The sequence below is a fragment of the Bombus pyrosoma genome, linkage group LG4 (assembly GCF_014825855.1).
Source record: "Bombus pyrosoma isolate SC7728 linkage group LG4, ASM1482585v1, whole genome shotgun sequence".
NCBI classification, from domain to species: domain Eukaryota; kingdom Metazoa; phylum Arthropoda; class Insecta; order Hymenoptera; family Apidae; genus Bombus; species Bombus pyrosoma.
Window position 1 is genome coordinate 7509042 of NC_057773.1, and position 23377 is coordinate 7532418.

The window sequence follows — 23377 nt, forward strand, 5'->3', positions numbered from 1 at the left end:
CCATCGACGTATATTAGGAATTTGTCGACTAAAATTACCACTTGAATATTTAATTGGTGAAATTAGAGCTATACGTATACTCGTGTGGAAGTCTCGACGTCTTCGATAATTTTGACGCCACTCGTGAAAGTATATAAATTCTATGATGAAGTCAGAATTTTTAAAATGACGCGGAAGAGTCGTATTTTTTATTCGGAAGCGTTTGCAAACGCGGATGGTAAAATTGTCGGGCCAAAAATATTTACCTTGTCGGAGTCGAGGCAGTATAAACGGTAGACTGAATTAATCGTGGATTAAGTGCCAGTGAAAAACAGCAGTAAGCTTCTTCTACGTTAACTAGTACTTGTACGTGAATATACTACAACTTGCCTGCCACAGTAGATACATTTTCTCTTCGAGATTGAGAGAGAATCTGTGTAAATGTTTGGACGTTAAGTGACTCGTAGTGTGTTCGATGACTGACATTTCTCCCAAGATATTGTTCAAATGATAATAAAGATTATAGAAGGATTTTATATCATTAGATAAAATTGTTGTATTATTAAAATCATAAATATTGGTTTTTCATGTTTGAAACATGTTACATAATTATTATTTGGAATTAATATTATATATAAATATAATTATTATATAGTTATTATAAAATAACTGGCGTTTCTGCTAAATACTATTCAACTGATGATAAGGATTATAAAATATTTTTTTATTATTAAATAAAATTAGTTTATCATCGAAATCGCAAATTCTTCTTTAAGACAGGTGTTGTAAATTTGATATCCTCCAGAGTGTATGTTCAAAACATTGTAGAAATATTTCAATCAGAAAGTAAATCCCATTTAGACTTCGTTTGTGATTGTGTTGTGTTTCAAATACAATTATGGATTGAAAATTGAGTCGTAGATAAAATAAGTAGTATCGAAGTCTTTTTTCGTATGATCTAGAATAGAGCATTATTTAAAATATTTCCCACGTTAAAATAATTATAGATATTAAGATATAATAACCATTAAGTAACATTCTACATTGAAACCTACTTCTATTTTTCACAAAAACAAAAAGCGCAAAAGATTCTAAGAACGTACATTCGTAAAATCATTATTTTTAAAGGACGATTTTCCCAATACTTGAAGAGAACATCCGAAAACTGCAAGCGTATGTCGATAATGGCGTAACGAACATTTCTCTTCTCTCGTACCTCAAAACGGGGTCAAGAATCAAACAATGGAAAATCATTAAAATTCGTTGAAAATAGGAAAATGCGATGAAGCAGTGATGGAGAAAATACCGGGAATATCGTACAAAATAGGGAACACGTTATTTTTTGTTTAATCCGGTAAATTTCCAACGAAGGAATATCAGCTAAAATTGTTCTAAATCCGGAATCATTTGAACTTTGCCAATGGATTTCAACCAGAAGCATTGTCCTCGTTTAAATATTTACCCGACTAGAAGCATCATTGCACGCGTATCGACCTGTATCCTGATCAGAGGTGGATGAGAGCGAAGAGTTGAATAGTGGGTACGGCGGTGACGAGGTGGGAGGAAGAGCAAAGAAATATATCGGTTGATGTCGACATCTGCGACATCAGAGAAGGGAACGATCCGAGAGAAGGTTGCCGGTAGCAAGAGAGAAAGACGGCGAATCTACGTGGCCCTCTTGCTCGGTGTCTTCTAGAATACCGTTTCCCTCGTTTCTTCGGGTTTCCTCGACGTCTCCACTCCCTAGCAAGAAGAGACATTTGGTGCAGACCATTACCCCAGTCCCGGGTGCCATCGGCCATCAGCAGCGCGTTAAAGCCGCTGCAATTACAAACTCCGACAGTCTCATCCCCCTTTACTTCCACCCACCACTTCCTTTCCTCTCACTCTCTCTCTCTCTCTCTTTCTCTCTCTCTCTCTCTCTCTCTTTCCTCTCTCTCTCTCCGATACCCTCAAACTCCCTATCTAACTATTCTTCTCCTTCCTATTTCCCCGTTTCCTCTCACCCTTTCGTGGCACGTTTCCATTCACTCTTTCCCTCGTTTCACCCTTTTCCCGACACCAACCACTCTCTCTTTCCGTCGTTCCGGTTTTCTCCTTTAGTCTTTCTGACGCTGTTCCCATTTACATTCGGTCGGCGCTATCGTAAAAGTAACTTTGTAACCGGTACGGCCAGTACCCACCAGGATTCCGTCCTCTATTTCGGCGAAATTACACGTCGCTCGGTGCCGCAGCCTCGAAAGATTTCCCTTATCAAGCGACACTACCGAAATCCGCCCTCTTTTTCTCTCCGTTCGTCTGTGTCCGCTCGCTCGAACGGCACACGGCTTCGGCTAAACCTCGCATTCCCTGATTCCCTTCCTCCGTCCGAGGGCACAACGGAACCGCGAAACTCCGAGTTCGCCCGGACGAAATTGTTAATTTTATATACCGCCTCCCGCTGACCGACCAACGTGTACGGAGTTGTTCGCCGACTGAGAGTCGCAGCGCGACGACTCGCTTGCTCCTGCCGCGTCGTCCGTGCCGCGTCTGATGAACCTCGGTTAATTGGCCACGAGCTGCACGGACCAAAGCGTCGAGTCTGTGAATTGTTACTAATTTCTGTTAATTTATGTCGAAATTTCACGTACGCTCGTGAAACGTCGTATAACGAGAATTAAAACTGTGGAATAACCGAGCAATTTCAACGATACGACTACAATGTCTTCGAGCAATCACATGACAATAAATCGAACGTTCTAACAAATTGTTCGAAGTTCGAAGCTCTTTGAAGGATCAACCCTCGAAATTACGGAATCATAACAATCGAAATATCCTCGAAAGGAAAGAATTTTATTACATATTATTGCTACGACCCCTTATGTTCAATTATATCCTTCCGCTGATGATTACGCAGTTCTTAGAATTGAAGCAATTATCATCGTTATTACGTTATGAGCGCTGGAAATCTAACAAGCCTGAATTTAGTCAGGGAAACTTGTGAAAATCCAATTATCCACGAACTTTGGACCGGTAGTACAACTACAGGTATAATTCGGTACAGAATCCTCTTATTACATATCGACCGATTTCGCGATTAACTCTTGATTCGCCGAATCAACTATGTTCAAATTGATCGACGAAGACATTTTATTTACATGTATTCTTAAGACATCTACATGTATATATTGATATGTTGCTTGTTCACTGAACTCAACTTGTGAACTGAACTTTTTCAGATAGATGAGAGTATGTACTTGTTCCGCGAATGAAATTTTTAATTTGCATTTTATTTTGTTACCTTAAAAAGTGGGGTGAATCGTAATTTAATATCGTATTGTTTGTGATAAAGATTAAAGGATCTAAAGATTTCCAACATTGTATTCTTTCACAGAAAATGCTAATTAATAATACATATATATCTTATTCCGAGTAATTTTTGTATTGAATGTTTCTTTCATTTCTATTAATTTTGAAATTATTCGTATTAACAATTTTGCAATCTACAACCTCAAAATACGCTTGCATATTATTAATATGAATTCCACACAATAAAAGTAGAAATACGTTGCTGAAAATAATTAGAGCCTTTTGTTTTCTATGAATCATTACGGCAAGACTAAAGTGTAATTTAGTAAAATGATAGGACCTCGCCATTTTTTATATTCCTTGAATATATTTTATGAAATTTTTGGGCTCATTAAAATCCACATTTAGAACCAAACGACAGTGTATGCACACTATCGTATCATATGTTACATACATTTAAAACAGCATTTTATTTCATCACAAAATGCATACTTACTGTATAAAGTTTCCAATCTTTCCAATTTCAATCTGAAACATTGAAATTTGAAACGTTCGAAACATACTTTTTAAAAGAAACGTGATATCAAATGCAAATGACCGTAACTAACTCCGTTTCGAAAATAAAAATTTGTAAAAACAAATAACACATCCACAAATAATTATTTTATACATTAGATCATTCAATAATGGCAACAATAAACAATGATAATTATGAAAATATCGCTTTATTATTACGATACGTTTCAATACAATATTATTTACTAGCATTATTCATTGTCCCAAATGAAATTTTCAAAAATATTATTATACTCCTCGTACCGATCTTTACAAAATATTGTAATAAAAATTCTATTGAATTCGTACAACTTCGTTTTTCCATATTCAAATATCAGAAATTCTTTTAACTACGCGACCATTACGAGAGTATTTGCAGAGTAATACACCAGCCAAATGATTTCTTTAAGCATCGAAAAAACAATGATCCTTCTGGAGCATACTCGTCGTATCAGAATTCATCTCAAACATTTCTCAACATACCAGGTGGCCAAGGGTTTCGAGTGATTGTGAAATTGTCGCATCAAAAATGCCAGTGTATGACCATTTCGAGCGATTAAATCATCGTTCGCAACTGCCGGCTTTAAAGTGACGTGGATTTTCAGGTCAATTTACAGAGCACTTAATCGAACGGATGTGTTTGAAGTCAGCGTTTGCGCTCGTCATCGAATCGTTTGTTTCGAACGGACCGATAATACCGGGATAAATCTTGATTCAGTTATTCTACTCTGATACCTTGTGTTTTCCAGCATATTCGGCTGCGATCATGGAAGTGAGGCTGAAGAGCTTTTCAAACGCAATGGCACCCATAAATGCAAACTAGGAAAGCGAAGAAAAAGGAATAATATTACGCTCTGTTTTCCGAATTCCATGCCAACTTTGTTATTATACATATGTATTGAATCTGTTTCTATAAAGAAATGTATTTTCAGACAACTTCAATTCGGATTCGAATTAGCAAAATTATAGGTACACAAAGATACATCAGGTTAAGTAATTGAATTATGCAAATTAAACGTGGAACGTAATCACGCAGGACGTGCAACAGTTATAATGTATATATATAGAGTATATTCCTCAATTAATTATCTTTCTAATGGATGCATAATCAAAATCCTAACAAATGGAACAGCTTTGATTTTAGACATGTCGTTATTAATGTTGCTATCGACACAAATATATTTAGATATAGTAATATTTTACAATCTCAGTCGCTTTAATATTATGCAGCATTTAAATACATTAACTCTTAGCTGTTAATGCAAGATTCATCTTAACAGTGCATCGAACTCTATTCGAAACACATACGTATTTAATATCTAACTTCTTTTCTTTTTGGTTCCAAGTCTACTGAAGTAGGTTTTTACCTTCTAAACCGAGAAACTCAAGTATATGTCCACAATTAATGTTCAAAGTTAACAATAAGTAACATAACCTCGTACTTTTCTCTTGTATCGCCTGAAATCAAATTCTTTATAGAATATTAGGGGGAAAGAAAATAAGCATTATAGCGGAAACGGAAGCTCCAGATAAACAACGTTTCGTTGCTCTTGGCACGTTTCCATTGGACAGCTACACTTATTAAGGTAGTAACATATTTTCTCAATGAGTTAGCCTGTGTTCTGAAATATCGATACATATTTTACTCAACAACACTTAATGAAGAAATAAACAAACACACAGACGGCTAATTCACAATTCTCCAATAATACGACGATTTAAAGTTGTATCTAAAAACTCATACTGTATAAAGTATTACATCTATTGCTCACGACAGTAAAAGTATATGTACTCGACATATTTAGTTATAGGATTTGTATCGTATCTTTCTGTGGGGTATACTTTACAATCTCATCATTAATTCATTGCTAATAAATATATTTAAAAATCCAAACAGTCATCCAACAGTATATAATAATATAGTATACGATACTGTAGTATAAATACTAGTTTTTCTACTAAATGTCGCTTTGCAATAAACGTTTTGTAAATTCTGTTCTATACATTTTCAGATCGATCCCAAATTTTTTCAATATGACACTTCATTAAGATCCACATTTCAGAAAGTTCCATATAACGCAGATAATATATATTCATAAATGTTTTCTGTGTCAAATATTCGAATACTTAATCACTGTAAATGGTATATGTTTACAAGTTTCCCCTATTACCTGTAACTAAACCTCTCAGGAACGTGTATGAAATGAGCTATCAAGACACAGCATTGTCGTTAACTGAACCGTCTTAAGTCTGCGAAATCCATAAATCTAAGCTTCCAAACGCATCGTAAACGTTGGGATATTGGCTGCACGGGGGAAACGAAGGAATCCGTCATACAGATGCATCTATAAGCGAAGTTTCATCGCAAATGTTTGGAAATATTTCACGAGAGATAGGTTTCTCGATGGAAAATCTTCAAGCAATAAATTCACGAATGAAATTGATGTTTAATCAAGCTAGAGCCTTCTTTTAATCAGCACCATACACTGGTTCGTGAAAAAATTTGTACATTTACCATGGAAAATTTTGATTATATGTGTTGTTCTATGCATATGTAGAACATTTTTATCGAAACTCTAAAGAAACACGATCGTCGTGGTAGTATTGATAAAATTTGAAACCGATCAGAAAATGTATATAGGAAACGACAAGATATTTGTTGCAAACATATATTTAATAGAAAATTAATATACAGCATGAATAGCCATCTTAAATCAGTAATATTAAATATGTATGCTTCCACTGAATATTGAGATCCATTATTGTAATGGATAATATTTAAATATTCTTCTAATTGATTGTGATTTTTGCAAAATATATTTTCGTACTAAATATCTTGTAAATCTCAGATCTTCTTTCTCAGATTTGTTTCAGATATTAATATCCGATATATCCAATAATCGTGATAATAGAATCTCGCAATAACGCTAATGAAATTTCAGAATGTTTTGTATCACACAAATAATACATTCGTGAAAGATATTTGCAAGTATTGGAATACTTTCGTCAACCTCTGTGTATTTTTGGCTTTGATAGATTGATAAGCGTTTAATTTTCAACGATTTCTTGACACCGATATCCACGGTTGAAGTCGTGAGTAAAACGGTTCGCCAACCAAGGCTTGAACCAAGAAAATCCACCTTTTAAGTCCACTGGCTCAAGTATTTAACCATGACCGACGCTAACTTCGTTGGTGATCGTTTGCTCCAATCGAACAGAAATATCAGGAGTACTGGAACCACTCCAAGATCACGTTCGATCGCCCCCACAAGTCCGGCAAGTAGAACAGTAATTCCCAGGAGATTAGAGACGCGGAGAAACTAATTTATGGTAGTCGAAATTCTGCTTGCTGGCGCGTTGCGCTCATGTATGGATACCTAAGGATATCTGTACAGTCTTTATGTACGAAATATACATATACATATGTGCTGGACTTGTTAGAAACGTGGTTTCCGACCATTTACGTCCAGACAGTTGCATTAAAGAGAATATGACACGTCTTTTGGCAAAAGAGTAAAATTAAAGCACGATACGATCACCAGACCGTACTATTAGCAGTTCCTTCTCGCCAATTCTTGTTTCATTTTTCCTTTATTTCGATATGTTATCTCAGATGCGAAGAAATTACTTGGAATTACTTAAACGTTTTTATTATTAACAAAATAGTTGTTTGTGACGTATGTTCAATGATAAGTACAAATATGTAACTTACTGCTATGTATATGCCAGCAAGCAGAATTTCTCCTAAGTATTATAATTTTTTAAATTATTTCCTGTACTTGATCACCCTCGTATTTTAATATCTTAATTTTGCTTTCATTTTCTTGCATACTAATAAGACAGTTTTCATATTTTCTTGAACCTTGAGTTTAACGTTACAGAAATACAATTTTGTCGTTATAGAACTGAAAATGGCTAAAAGGAAATAGCAGGATTAAGAGTGGGCTTCCTGCTGCAAGTTTCATGAAAGCATCCTGTAGCCATATGACTCAATTCGACTTGTCGTTGAATTGAATAGGTAGAAACAATATCACAAACCAGTTTGAAGACATAAGTGAAAGCAGAGAATTCACAGGTACAAAGTGATTTCTCAGAGAAAGCTGAGAGCAAGCAACTGTGCTCAAACAAGTTTGATAACAAACGCTACAGTTATCTTAATGCTATGGTCACATTAGGAGTGACTAGAAGTCAACGACTAAAAAAAAAAAAATCGCATTTTCAAGCCAGTAGTAACGTCACAGAATAGAGTATTCATTCGTTCAAAGTGCACAGTTTCTATAATTTATTTTGAATTTTGAATTTGTACGAATTTTGAAGCTTTCGACTGGAAACTGTAATGTAGCATTTCGCACACATTTAAATATCAAAAATCCAGAATTAGCAGCAGAAATTTGTAAGTATGATTACACTTGTGCGGAATTTGTTTCGCACCAAAATTTTCAATGTGTCGGCAATGATATTTTTGAATGATGGTAAATGACCACCTTACGGTCAACTGCCTACTTAAATGCAAATATAATTTGAATATAATATTGTGTCGTATTTTTAGATCAAAATTACAGAATTTCGTCAAAAAAAAATTCGACCAACTCTTAATGTCTAAATGCACAAACCGAGTCATTAAAATAATTTATAAAATTTACCACGGAGAGAATTTATTTATTGTCAACATATCCTATTCATATCGTAAGAATAAATGGCAACAAGCTTTTTGAAAAATATAATAGAGAACAAAATATTTGTCATCAACTTGTTATTTTTAACAACATTTCAATATATATTTTAATTCAGCGAGAAAATAATTAACTGACATGCATAGGGAGTACTGAAAATGACAACATGTCAGAGAATGTGAAATTAGTTGACAGTAAATCTCCTTGTCCTTTCGTTCCAAGTACTCTATTCAATCATTCTCGTCTAAGTAGGATTATATCAGCAAAGCGAAAACAATGGCTTCTTAGGCGTACGGATCGAGCTTAAGTGGTTTAAATTTTGACTATACAAACGATTCGAAATTCTCACTGAGTATACCTCCTTAGGTAAATCGGGTTTAATTATTCCGTTCGTTGCACGATAAAATTTTCATATGAATTAATCAAATTGTATTCCGATGATATTAATCCATTGTTTAAAAACGATAGTTATTTTAATCGATCATTGACAGTAATATTTTTATACGCACTTTCTTTTATTCGTATTCGTTATAGTCGTTATCTTAATATCGATTTAAAGAAATATAACTTGCGATAAAATGTTCTGTAACGCGTTACAGACAGTTTCGCCTAAAATAATCGAATCGGCCGAAATACTTTAACAAGATAGAAAGCGTGCATGCTGGGAAAGTAGCTGACCTCTCACCTTATTTCGTGCGAACTGCACCTCAGCTCCTTTGTAATCCCAGCACGCGAATCGAATTTAAGAAAGCCAACGGCTAGCAGTTCACAAAGCTGCTAAAGTTCTAGTTGCACTTTCTATATATGTGGCTGCTACAGGATGGATGCTTGAAGAAATTGTTACGATTCTCTCACGTGCTATTTACTGACGGGAATTTATGTGCCGTTAATAAATGAATAAAAGAAACCTCGACGTACATGTAACGATAACGCATGCGAGAACGTCTACGGGAAAACGAACGAACGAAATAATATCCTCGTAAAGATTCATGTTTCAATCGAGATTCATACTCGATTCGACGATTTTTACCTGTCGTTTTAAGCGATCGTTGATGGAAGAATATCCAAGTTCGACTAACGGCAGCAATTTTAATCGATGTCCACGTCGTACGTGTTTACCTGTTTGATCTTGTAAATGGAGCACAGGTTGGTGGGCGGAAATACGAACATCAAGGAAGAGGAGTCGTTTCGTTTCTTTACGGCGAATATCGCGGAAGCGGTGAATAGTTTGGCTATGCGTCTTGGAAATCCTAGCACGCGAATCGAGTTAAAGAAAGTCGAGGCGAGTCAGTCAGTCAGTCAGTCAGACAAGCAGCCGGTCGTCAACGGTGGTAGTTGGTGAAATCGCAGGATACCGGCTCTGCTCGTCAGTACCCTGTCAGAGGACGCAAGCGCGCTCGCGCCCCTTATCGAGTTCGAGAGCAAAAGCGACGAGTGCCGGTGGTAGTAGATGTATATATCTATAGAACGTGCATAGGAATAGGTGGGAGAAAGGGAGAAAAAGCTGTGCGAGAGGCAGAGAGAGGAAACGATAGAAGGGTGGAGGGTTGTAGGTGGCGGCACACAGCCGGCTTGGAGGCCGAAGGGAGAGAAAGAGAAACGGAAAGGGGTAGAAGAGGATAGAGAACGAAGAGGAGAGAGGCGGGTGCAGCTACGAGTCGGGCGCCGCAGTGTTTGTCAGTCCTTCGTATGGACATCACGTCTGACGCGGCTGATAGTCTACTCGCGCTCTGGCATTCGTGTATACGCGTAAGTTTTGGCGGCATCTATCACCTTCGGTCCACGACGTGTCGCGCGTCAAATTTCCCGTCGATGAGCTACCGGACGTGCCTATGCTCGCTCGCAACTCAATCGCCCCGTTTTGTCATCGTCATCTCCACGAGTAATTCGAGGATTAATCGGCCGATCGAGATGTGAAAACGCCGAATTGGAAGCGATGTGGCTTCCGTTGATGCTGCTCGCCTTGATGGCGAGCAGTTCCGCGTGTCCAGATTTATGCGAGTGTCATCAGAGTGCCGCCGAAAGGGACCTACCGGCTTTTGTAAATGTGAAGTGTCGTGGACGTGCGCCAGGATTATCGGAATTGCCGATTAAAACGAGAAGCTTCGCGATAGACGGTGCCGACGAATACGAAGTGATCGGTTTCTTCGACGAACTGGAAGTGAGCGATTCGTTGAACGATTTCGAAGTGATCGGTACGTTGAACGAGTTCGATGCAAACGGTACGTTGGACGAGCCGGATTCCGGCAACTCGACGATTCTTCCCTACCTCGACGACGTATCCGTGACGAACTGTTCGTTGGTGTTCTTGAACGTGTCGTGGCACGGCTTCGAACGCGTCAGAGCATTGAACCTATCATGCAACAATCTGGCACGGTTGAACGATGTGCTAGTAGGCCGTGTGACGAATATGAGCGAGCTGACGCGTTTCGACTTGTCTGACAACTCGCTGACAGACGTGAGTGTCGGAGCTTTTAGGACGCTTGCGGGATTGGTGAGGTTGAGTTTGCGTAGAAACGCGATATCCACCGTGCACGAGGATGCGTTTCAAGGATTGGATCGGTTGGAGTATCTCGATCTATCGGACAACAGGCTGGCGGATTTGCCAGATAGTGCGTTGACACCGCTCTATTCGTTGCAAAAGTTGGATCTCAGTGGAAATCAACTACAAGTTTTGGGTGCCAGGTGGTTCGAGAGTCTCGACAGACTGAGGGAGCTCGACGTTTCGAGGAACGGTTTAGCGCGGGCGGCTTCTGGAACTTTGCAACCGCTTCCGGGATTATCGATACTAAAACTCTCGGAGAATCCTCTTAAAGAAAGAGATGTCTCTCTGCTGTTGGGTACTGGCAGACGCTTGGAAACTGTGGATGCGTCTCGTACAGGTTTGGCAAGAGTTCCAGCTGCGCTAACGAGATCCGTCAGAGCGCTTAGACTAGCCGGTAACAAGTTAACCACGATTCGTGGCGGTGACCTCGACAGTTACCCTCTTTTACGGATATTAGATATCTCGGAGAATCGATTGATAGACATCGAAAACGACGCTCTCGGACGTTTAGAGGTTCTCGAAGAATTGGATATTTCTGGTAACGTTCTCGTTAAGATCCCGGCTAGTTTACCGAACAGTCTTACAAATTTGAAGCTTCAACGAAATAGGATAACAACTTTGAAAATCGACGATCTACAGGGACTATACAATCTAAAATCCTTGACGTTAAATGATAACGATATTAACGCGATTGAGGTGGGAGCGCTCGGTCAATTACCGGTACTCGAAGAACTTGATCTATCTGATAATCCCATTAAAACGTTACCGGCTAATACACTAAGTGGACCAAGTAACCTCGCCAAGCTTCGTATGTCAGGATTAACTTCCCTCGAACAAAAGCAAGAGGAACAAAGTGATATGGCGTTTCCAGTACCTACGCCTGAAAGGCTCGTATTCCTCGACGTATCGAGGAGTCCTGTTCTGGCCAGACAGCTTTTAGCGGATGACGCCGCGCTGTCGGCTTGCAAGAGCTTGGTCCAATTGGACTTGTCTCGAACTAACATCACCAGTCTTAGATTCGATCTACCTTACATGCTACCTCAATTGCGTATTCTCAACTTAAGCGCAAACCATTGGGATTGCACCGAAGATCTGTATTGGCTGGGTGAATGGTTGCGGCAGCACGAACAACTAAATAAAGGTGTTCAACCGGGTCAATGCGATACTCCACGGGAAATGTCAGGATCACTCCTATACGAATTGCCATCACCGCCGAGCCCTCTTCCTACAACCGTACCAACCATAACACCCACCGCTTCCACATTATCGATTCTGTCTCCGATCGGACGTACATCTCATTTTAATAACCTAAACGCGTCTTCCAACGTTACCGACGTCGGTTCTCTCGACGAATCTATTACCGTTAATGACACCAAGCAATCGACCTATAGAAACTCGAGTCACGAAATAGTCGGTTCTCATAACGCCACCGAGAACTCGACAAATTACAAAACGAAACCTGTTCCAACGTTGCCGAGTAACGAAACGCGTTATTACGAAGCACCTACGTCGTTTCGAAACATGACGACATCAACGACGGAACAGAAGGAGCGAAACTCGAGCAAGAAAGTTATCGAAATCGATCAGACTTCGGCGGAGATTAAAAATTCAATTATGGACGTCGCCGGGCTGCCGTACCGGAGAACGAACGAAGACAAACCGTCAATTATTAGGATGGAGAACGAATCGGATCCAGGAACTATCGATAATCGTATAGACGGCAAGAGGCAGAAAAGCAAGAGACCGAGTAAACTTAGCGTATCGTCGAGTAAGATCACCTCCTTGAAGCTATCTAAACTTGCGTCGCTAAAGGAAGAAGTAGGAGAAAAGAAGACGGCCGAGAAATACTCGAAGAGACTGAACAATCTGACAAAAGAGAAGTTGGTACTAGGGAATATTCCTGATTCAAATACGATAGCAGAGGAATTGAATAATCGAGCGACTGATTCCGACGCGAGAGTCTCCGAGGCTTTATCCGCTGGTGCTCATCCCGGAATGTTGGTGCTAGCTGGTGCAGCCCTCGGTGCCGCAGCAGCGCTCACTGTAGTGTTGTCGCGACGAGCCACTGTACGCCGAAGGGATAGGTATCATCGTCACGAAAACATCGAAGTGCACACGCTCACTCCGACCACCGAACTTTGGTGACCAGAGTCTGAATATGCTCGATTGTTCAACAGAGATAAGCAACTAGACGCCGAGGATTACGAGAAACGTGTTGAAATTTTGTCAATATTATCTCAGTGATTACCGAGAACACGACTAACGGACGTGCACTACAGGAGTATGCTAAAGTAATCTATTTTTCATCTTCCTGTTAGTTTCCTTCTATTTGCTGAAACTCGAACGCGATTCCCGACGATTAGCCGACGCGACGCAACCAGTCACGCGTCTAGAAGATCGAACGCCGACGTTCGATCTCTGATTGACGTTCTTCGCGTGAAGAACCAAGGGCCAAGTGATAATAACTCGATAACTTTAAGAATTGAATAAGAGGTGAATTGTGTAGAGAAACTTTTACACGACGGAATCAAAACAATTTCGAATTCATTATTTAGATAACGGTTTATCATGAAAGAGATAATTTCCCAGTCAGCCAATGTTCCTTTCTGGCAACGAGTCACTGGAGAACGCAGCAGTGTACAACTGTACAACGCTCGTTTAAGGTGAGCGGATGAACGCTGAGCAGTTCCGACTAAGATGTACAAAGCTCAAACAGATCACCTTCTCCATGAGAAAGCTGAAGTAGTCCCCGCATAACCACCAGATTCGGCTTTGTCCGTCGGGAAATACCGGACATACGAGAAAGTTCAGCGAAGGAAACTGTTGGCCGAAATCCCACGGATTCTGCGGAACATCTCTCGATACGAATCTCGAGCGAACGATAAACTCGAGAAGTAGTCGAAGCTCAGTCAACTTTCGAAAAATCAGTGTTTCATCGAGGAATTCATTAAAACAAAGACTGCTTGCTTAAGAGGACCGTACACGTTCGTGACCAGGAAACGGCTCGAAATTGGCACTCGATGTAGTACCCTTTCTTTCGGTATTCCGCGAGGAACCTCATCCTGGTGCGAGACGATGAAATGCAGACAAAGAAAAAGAAAAACCGCAGGTGGCAATAATTAAAAATCGATGCGCTGCATCAACCTCAGGCGATCGGAACGTTAAATAGCACACAGTGACAATAATAATTGTAACGTGCCGCGTTTCTGGATTGGACTTTTCACCGTACGTTTAGGACGCTTCCGTGACTCGGTAGAAGTGCGGCTGAGCTACGTACGAGGAAAATGTGGTGAGAAAGGGCGAGAAATGGGAAGAAGGCTTGAGAGAGAGAAAGAGAGAGAGAGAGCGCGCGACGAAGACAGAGGGAGCGAGAGAGAGAGAGAGAGAGAGAGAGAGGGAGAGAGAGCGAAAGAGGAGAAGACGGAGAAAAGAAATTGATGGGACACAGGAAACGTGCTGGCGTGAAATTCGCGGTGGCGAATTGTACGTTTGAATGACAGTACGAGACGGGAAGCGGAGAGCGATTGCTGGCCGGAAGAACTTTTATCGAACGCTGCGAGATCGTGTGAGAAAAAAAAAGTGTGCGAAGAAGTAGTGAAGGAGAGGGTGTGAGAAAGTATGCGAGAAATGAGCGAAGAGCTAGAGAGTAAGAATGGAAAAGAGAAGAAGGACGAAAGAGCGAGAGAGCATGAGAGAGAGAGAGAGAGAGCTTGAGAGAGAAATGATCGCGAGGTGGAAACCGCTCTCAACAGCGGCCACACCGAGTGTACAGAAACGTAGCTTCCGAACTTAATTCTGGCTTGGCCAGTTGCCAAGACTCCTTAACAAACAGAAAAAAACAAAGGATAAGAGTGGAAGAGAGCAGATAAGAAATAACGAAGAGGCTAGACATTATCTTTCTTAAAATAACCAGTGTCAAAGTACCGCTATGATAATAAACCGATGTACAAAGATGCAATTTTTTCGATTCTTTTGATCGCCTTTCACCGATCATCTTTTTGTTCTACCAAACGTTGAACATTTAATCATTAGTCCTAGCTTTATTTATCTATATTAATATAGAGCTATTTCCGGTATATCATTAAGGATCAATAGAATTTATAGATATAATTAAGTGTATTTTAGATTTATTCTTTTAATTTCGAAAAAGAATACGTATGCAGATTGGCGTCTCTTTTAAGAAAGATAATTTTCTTCAAAAGTAATGACTGCAAAATGCAGGTAAGTTAACTCTTACTAATATCATATTTTACTTCTTCTCGTTGTCAAGCCAATGTTTTGTTCCCATCAAGTAAATCTCAGTATTCGATGTATTTTTATTCTGATGTCAGAAATTTTATTACAATGCCTGACACTATGGAACATTTTTGCTTCGCTTAGCGAAGCACGTAAATTCATACCGTTCTACGCATCTGACTTTAAATATTTTCTAACTTATCTCTAGCAGAAAGATAATTGCATGCTAGCCAGACTTATTGATTTTTGTTGGTACATTTTAGTACTGTCAGGAAATTTCAGTTAAATATGAAAACTTCAAAAATTTTAGTTAATTATACTGTAATTTGTTCTTGTCCTCTTACTAATTACCTCGTGGACATTATTAATCAGTTTTGTTAACACAATCATCTTAAAAATTCCAATGCATAATTACGTACATTTCTATGTACATGTAAATACATCACTCTTCATAAATAGTAAGATATATTCTGGTTTAAGTAAATTTAAAAGTCATAGAAAAATTTGAAAAAAGATCTAGAACCAAATAGTAACAAATATAATAAAAAAAAAAAAAAATAATATAAACGCCAGAATTGATGAAAATAATGACTGAGATTATTTTTAGATTTATTTAGAATTATATATTGTATATTTATTTAAAACGTGGAAATAAGATTTTTAGTACGATATTAAATGCATGAGTTCTTCATTCATTTAAGATTCTATGATCTCTACCTATCCTAATCTTAAACATATTTTCAATAAAGATACAATTTTTCAATAAAATCTTTAAATTAACGAAAAAATCATGACTTACAATATACTTTGTTATAAACAGGCATATCAGAAAAGTAAACAAATCAGAGTTGAAATATACCATATTTTCTGATAAAAATATAAATTGAAGAGATACATACTAATCTTGATTAACAATATGACATTTCCTTACAAATGAACGTATCGCACCAGTAAACAAATAGTTGAAATATATCAGACCCCGGAAGCGGTATCGGTATAAAAGCGCAATTAATTTCGCTCTAGGAAACAACACAATTAGCTGCTCCTTAAAAATGAGTCTGCGAAACGTGCAATTTATTATTCGTCCACGAGAATGAGTTCCATCACCAGACGAAAACCATCGAGCTCATTAGCATATTAATCGCCGCAACAGACTAATCCAGTTACACGACAACATCGTCAAAAAATTCTATATCCTCCAGCAAATTAAGGAGATGGAGAAAGAAAAGAAGTTAGAAACTGTTGAGAAAAAAGATCGACAGCTGTCGGGAAAATCTGTGCCTTTCAAGATACGGCGGTATCCGCTTCGATTCGAGATACAAGGATTTCACGCTTTCAGCCAGTTATCGGGCAAACAGATTTTCTGCATCTGCCGCCGCGCGTTTCGCGTTGCCTTCTTTTCTAGAAAAGTAATCTGACGGAAACCATAGGAATCTGTGCATTTAAAATGATAAGCTAATGGTTTACCATACGACCATTCCCATAGTGGTATTTGCTGTATCGCGATATGCTTAAATTGTTATTTTTGTTAGTTTTTATTATATTTTTTAGAACATGATATTAATATTTACAGTTGTGTGATAAAGTTTCTGGTTAGGAAACATTATAATATTTTGTTGATATTTTCGTTAAAAATCAGTTCATTAAAAATCTTTTATCCGCTTAAAAATCCCCCATTATTTTCCATGAATACGCGCTACCCTTTGCAACAACAGTTTCCTCTTTTTGCTTTAACTGCGTTCGCTGCAGAAATCCATTTTACAAACTGTATTATCATACAATTAAAATGAAAACCGTTTCGACGTTATCCCGGCGCAAAATTTAATTTACAAATTTTATTTTCACCTTTACATTAAAGCAATTTTCGGTGATTCAATTATTGACCCCTCGCGAGTTCATGCTCGCCCTATATGATGTACCGCGTTCATTAAGTTAAATGACACGTAAAACTAATACCATGCCGGCAACTATTACAATAACAAAAAAAAAAGTTAACGTTACGACAAAATGACCGAATAATCAGCATTTTATTTATCCCGCGTCTATAAAAAGACCGAAAAATAGCATAAAGGTTGGTAGACAACCTGTTCGTGTCGTTCGTTTTCATCATTAACTCGTAAGAGTCACTCACGAGGAGAAATGTGTAGCAACGACGTCGACATGGAAATACGTGGGAGGATGCTGAATATTTTCAATTCAGCGTGCTGCCATTCCACCGCAAGGTTCGCACCCATAAATTTCGATTTGCAAGAAATTAGAGAGAAAAGCACGGCAAAGCGAAAGAGAGGGGTGGCGGAAAAGTTTAATTTTCTCTGTCTTAATCTCAGTAATTTCATCCCGGAGGCTGAGAAGTTCTGTTCTGCAACGAACGTTAATCGGGTTGTTCGCGGCTCCGCAGACAAAAGCGATAACCAGAAAACATGCTTACCTCCCCCGTCAAAGAATCAGATAACGTCACCGGGCGAACATTAAAGGAAAAGATGGAGGAAGAAACACGGAGCGTGTCCGGGGATACAAAATCACGAGACTTTGAAGCAACGTAAATGTTACTACATGAATAATTCGCGGCGAACGTTTCCCGGTCTCGTAGCCTGCGGCTGAATTTCCTGGAACATGGTAACGAGACCGCAACAGGGGAAAAACGATATTTAGGAGGGCCGGAAAAGCAGCCGGCACGGAACCTAGCGATCCGTTGCGTAAGAGAAGAAAGGGAGAGGAAGCGAACGAGAAACCGTTCCTTAAAGCCGTTGTTTAAATTTCCTATGTAATAACCCTTCGCAGCAGTGCAACTAGGAAATTTAATCACCGTATAGCGGCTCACCCCGGGCTACGGAACTGGCAAATTCAGTAACATCTTGCAGAAGTTCGTTATCCCTACCCCTGGCTTGCGTTCGATTCCGGTTTACCCAGACGCCACTGCTATTTCGTAATATTGACTTCATCGATGAAAAACAGAATTCAGTTTCTCAACTTATCTGCATTCCCAGCCGTCCCCTCCGCAATTGCTCCTTTAGTTCGTTCTAATATCACGCCAGGCAAGTCAATTTAGTCGTTGCAAACACGCGGAATGCCTTTGTAAATCGCGTTATACCAATCCCTGTTAGTGAGATAGTTAAATGGCAATTTAAGTTGAGGAAGCCGAGGTAACAAAGTACATAGTGTGCAAGTCGAGGATATATACTATAAAAATCTTTTTACGAAGAATAGACTGGAATTAAGTTAGCTATGAGACAGATCAATTTTATTTTATTGATAAAAAGAACCGAACAAGCGAGAATACAGATACCAAAGTATGAGATACAGAGATATACTAGACGTTTTGAAACGTAGCTTAAAGTTTTATGAAAACATAATTCACGGAACATCGTAATTTACATTTTAATCTTGACATAATTAGATCAAGTAAATCGCATCGTGATAGAAACTAACGAACGAAAGAATATCATCCACGGGTAAGTGAATAAGAAAACAGCGACGAATTGGACGATAAGATACAGATAAAACAAAAAAATAATTAAGACAAACTGTGCCCATTATAATTTCATATACGACAAATATGAAAAAATATTGAAGATTTACTTTAACTTTAAGTTTCGTGAAACCGTGTGCAAACGCTTCACAGTCTGCAAGAATTTAATAAATCTTATTCACTAAGCAATAATTTGTCAGATGTGCACGTTGAATGATAAAACGGACTCTTTAAACGGCATAATTTTACAGAAAGCGTATAATGAAGTAAATGGCACCCGTTCCATCGCTTTCTCTCAGCCTTGCGCTGCTGTTCTCACTCCTCCCTCTTCTTTAATGAGCTAACTATTTCCTCGTCGTCGAGTCAAACGTTTCCTATATCAGCGAAGTTAAATACGAAACCCGACCCAAACTAATTATCCACGATACCTCAATTAATCCTTCTTGCTAACTGTAAGGACGCGGCTATTTGATTTCTCAGTTATGTACAGAGAAAAAGTCTGTAACAAACAGGTCAGCAACGTTCGTAATCAGACGTGCAACTTGGAAAGTATGAAGTAGGAACATCATCGATACTGTATTACTAGTACTATTACGCTTTACGTCCATCATTGTCAGAATTATTGATTCCCTTTCGGAAACAACTGAATAAAATCCTATTCGTAAACAGACCATGGCAGACGTTCATTAGTGTAATTACTGGATCTCAGCGAGGTTGATGAGTTAGATATCACTGTACATTCAATCATATTTGCGCGGAACAGGTGATTTTTAGTAGATAATGGATGTGTATACCCTCATACGAAAGTTGGAAAATGCGTAGTTTAAATTTAGTCAAGCAAAGAAGTGTTGAAAGTTGTAAAGGAGTGCTATTTTATTCGATATTTATTAGGATAAAGAAAGTACGTATAGAGAGGTGAATATTGATAATTTTGTTGTAATGTGAATGTAGTTCAAAGAGTCTATCCAATTAAATCGCATGTGAATATTCAAACAATATTTGCAAATTTGAAATATTATTATTATTACATGTCGAATGTAACATGTAGATTTTATTATAATATGTATACAATTTTGCGAATCTGAATCAAAAAGGGAATTTTTAATTGAAAATATATTTCTCCTGTATAATACAAATTTGATGCTTCCTATTAAAGACAATTAAATATTCCATAATATTTTCTACTAAGACAATTTCCACACAAATTCACAAACAATTCCACTTTATACTATTGGACAATATAAAGTTTGGATGCGATCTGAAATTTTCTATACTATTTACAATTTAAGTAGCCATACGAATTTAAATAGCTTCCTTCAACAAGTATTTTAATTCAGGAAATATAACTTTCTAATAAATTTATCAAGTAGGAATATCAGCGAAGCAATTATCAACGAAGCAAAACCCGACCATTCTCGGTGTACCCGCTCTTCACTTGATAAGCTCGAAAAACCGGACTATCCCATAACTGAGTTTCGTTGGTTATCGTACTTAATCTCGATCGATTACTGCGGGACACGCTACGAAATCAGCTCTGTTGACGCTTTCCCCTGAAATGGAAACATCGTTGACCGTTGATGTTACAAGGACTCAGGAGGAACGTAAGTTTAGCCTGACATTGATCGGGAAATAGTCTCCATGATACGGTCCTCAACGCAGACGTCGGAGCCTCTTCCATGGACACCGGAACCAAGGTGAACTAGGTTTACACAACGGCGAAGAGGTAAGAGATCCTCTTCATTTTATCTCCAGTATCCGCAAACCGTCCCTGGTAACCCGGGCTCGCTCTCCAACCAGCCTCAGGAGCTCGCCACAGCCTTTTTATTTCCCTTTGAGCCGGATGCGATCCGACGTGCGAAAAATCTGGCCTGCTCGCATCCGATTAAACTTATAATCAAACACGTCTAACACGCGAAGTTATCGAATCGTTTTCCCGCTTCGTGCGGAAATTCAGTTTCAGATATATCACGAGGAAACTGATTTATCGAATGCTGTCTACGCGAGGAATCACACAAACGCTGAAAAGACAAAAAGACTCCGCTTCTTATTATGACATCTATGGTTAGTACGCCACTTTAGAGAATTATTTTCTAAGCTAACGATGGAATTTTTATTGTTTAAAAATGTTTATAATTTGCAGATTACATTACACTGCCAGACATATGTATTAGGGCGTTTATAACGTAAAATACTAAATGAAATAAAATATGGTAGGGTCTTTAAATAAGTGAGGCGAACATTTTTTTTTAACAAATGACCTAATAATTATTCACCGCTTTACTTTTATATTCTTTGTATTAATAAAACGCGAATGAAAATTTTTACGTAATCATTATACTGAAGCTTGAATATTCTTCTTGACATTCTGTAACGTTTCACTGATATTCTATCGTTTGTCTTTTTCGCTTGGACTCACTGCATATAAAAAGCTAAAATGTCGGGTCTACTTGAAACGGTTTCATTTTATATTGGAAACAGTGCTCTCGTATCATGGATATATACATGTATCATCATATATGTATAACATGTATTTGCCTTTAGTGTAATAGAATTTTAAGAAAAGCAATAAAGTACTTTAAACGTTTATTTAAATTTAACTTATCGGTAAAACTATTTTTATATATATTAAGCTCCAAAACATAGACAAACATTTTAGTAGAAAAATTAATAGTGTCGTACTGCTGATCATTTAAACCTTTTAAAACAAGTTTCTCTTCCAACTTCTTAACGCATAAATTTTTCATCTGTTTATGAATGACGATAGCTAAATTTTCTATAATAAAAAACTAACAATAATTATTATTATTATTCCTTAATCGATGATTTCAATGGTCAAGAAAAATTATGATAATGTAACAATTTTTCTCAAAGTTAACTTGGATCATATCATCCCATTAGTTCCGATAACGCTATCTCGCAGATAGTGAACAGCATTGGCAAACAATTTCTAATTCTTATTTCCCATTGTTCCACTGACTGTTGCCTTTAATTGTTAAATATTTAAATAAAGTGTAATCCCCGTTTACTACCGCTAAAGATCATATAGCAAGTATAATCGCGTAATCCAAGAATCCTTTCAAATTAAGCCAATGCTCTGTTTACAATTTTAGAAGCAAGCAAACAAATAGCGCAACGTCTTCCTAAGTACACGAATAACTCGCTAAACAATTACATTACGAGACTAACATAGATTCAAGCAATTAGCAATAAAGATAGAAAGGGGGGAAAAGAGCGACGTATGAACTAGCAGATCGCGAATATGTCACGCGAGAGAAAAGGAGTGGAACAAAGTGCTGTCGCAATTAAATGTTCATTAAACCTATATGTAGAGGTCTCAGTAGGGAAAAAAATTAGTGAAACGTATAACGTGCAGAGCACGTTATAATACCTCCATTTTTGCATCGCTACGCGTGTCCAAGAAATATGCGACGCAGTTTTTAATCATGAAACTGTAGCGGATAGCAAAATTCTAGAGATATTATGATGGTATATAATTGGAGGATATACTGAAACTGAAAGATAAACATAGAAATGGTTAAAACGTGAGAAACGCCATATAATTATCCGTTATGTCCAATCAATTTTTGCAGTGTTAATCCAAAGCTAAATCCAAAACTCGATGGAAATTTATAATTATGCTTTTGTGTATGTGGCAGTTCACCGCTCTCACACTAGTACATTTTACGATGAAATTTACGAGTAAGTTGTATTTTCTTGGATGAAATATTTAAATAATTTTATTTCTGCTCATTTAGAGAAACTGTTGAATGACTGAGATAATATAATATGATTTTAATACCGTTTCGAAAATTTTACGTGATTGTTAACGTTAGGTTTAAACAAATCTGACACTTTTATTAATTCGTAGCCATTTAGCCAAGCTATTATTACATTCATAAAGAAAAAAGTCCGAAAGCCACGTTCGAACTAAGGAAAACTATGTCTTTGAAAAAGATAGAACGTAATTACTTTAAGAACGAGTTCATAAAACGAACGAAAAGAATAATACTGATTGAAGAGTTCCAAACAACAGGGCGTCTCAGTGAAAAAATTGTTGAATATTTTATAATCTTAGAATGACGTCAGGAAGTAACAGAATCATCCAATTTCCTCGTACAACGAATAAAAAAATGATCAATAAGATCCCTACTCGGCACTGGATATTTTAAATAATTTCAAAGGTGATCTACAAAATACGTAGTGACAAAGCGGCAAACAATTACACAATCGTCTGATAAAGAGTGGTGAATACCTAGCAATTGTAAGAAAATCTTCACAATGGATGACATGGATTTTATATAAAAATACTTCCACAAGTGAGCACCTTGTTCAGAGAACTCGTGGATACGTGTCTTTGAAATAAGATAATAGTGCTGACTGCAAAAGAAAAAAAGAATCATGGTACGGATTCCACCGCAACTTTTTAAGAAATTCGTAACGCGTAACACTGGAACTTTACTCGTTTTACTAGGTCTGTGAGCATAAAATTCTTTATAACCTGGAGATTGCTTCCCGACAGTTTAATGTCAATGCTCGTAGATACTACCATAACAAGAAGTGTGATTGTGAATTGCAGTCATTCTTCAAGCAACAAGAAAGGAAGAATTATCGATAACCTACTTATAATTTAAT

General features: G+C 37.9%; 2 protein-coding genes across 2 annotated transcripts in view; one reads left to right on the forward strand and one right to left on the reverse strand.

The window, feature by feature from the left end:
* LOC122566444 (protein timeless homolog) overlaps window positions 1-23377 on the reverse strand; it is a 247359-nt gene that overhangs the window by 180067 nt on the left and 43915 nt on the right. The gene's annotated exons all lie outside the window — the stretch shown is intronic.
* Window positions 10169-14860, forward strand: LOC122566445 (LRR receptor-like serine/threonine-protein kinase GHR1). The gene has a single exon (XM_043723657.1). The coding sequence runs from the start codon at window positions 10432-10434 to the stop codon at window positions 13183-13185; it is 2754 nt and encodes a 917-aa protein (XP_043579592.1). The 5' UTR covers window positions 10169-10431; the 3' UTR covers window positions 13186-14860.

What these genes read in the sequence shown, in the direction of transcription:
- LOC122566445 (XM_043723657.1), top strand. Translation starts at nt 10,432, where the DNA reads ATGTGGCTTCCGTTGATGCTGCTCGCCTTGATGGCGAGCAGTTCCGCG.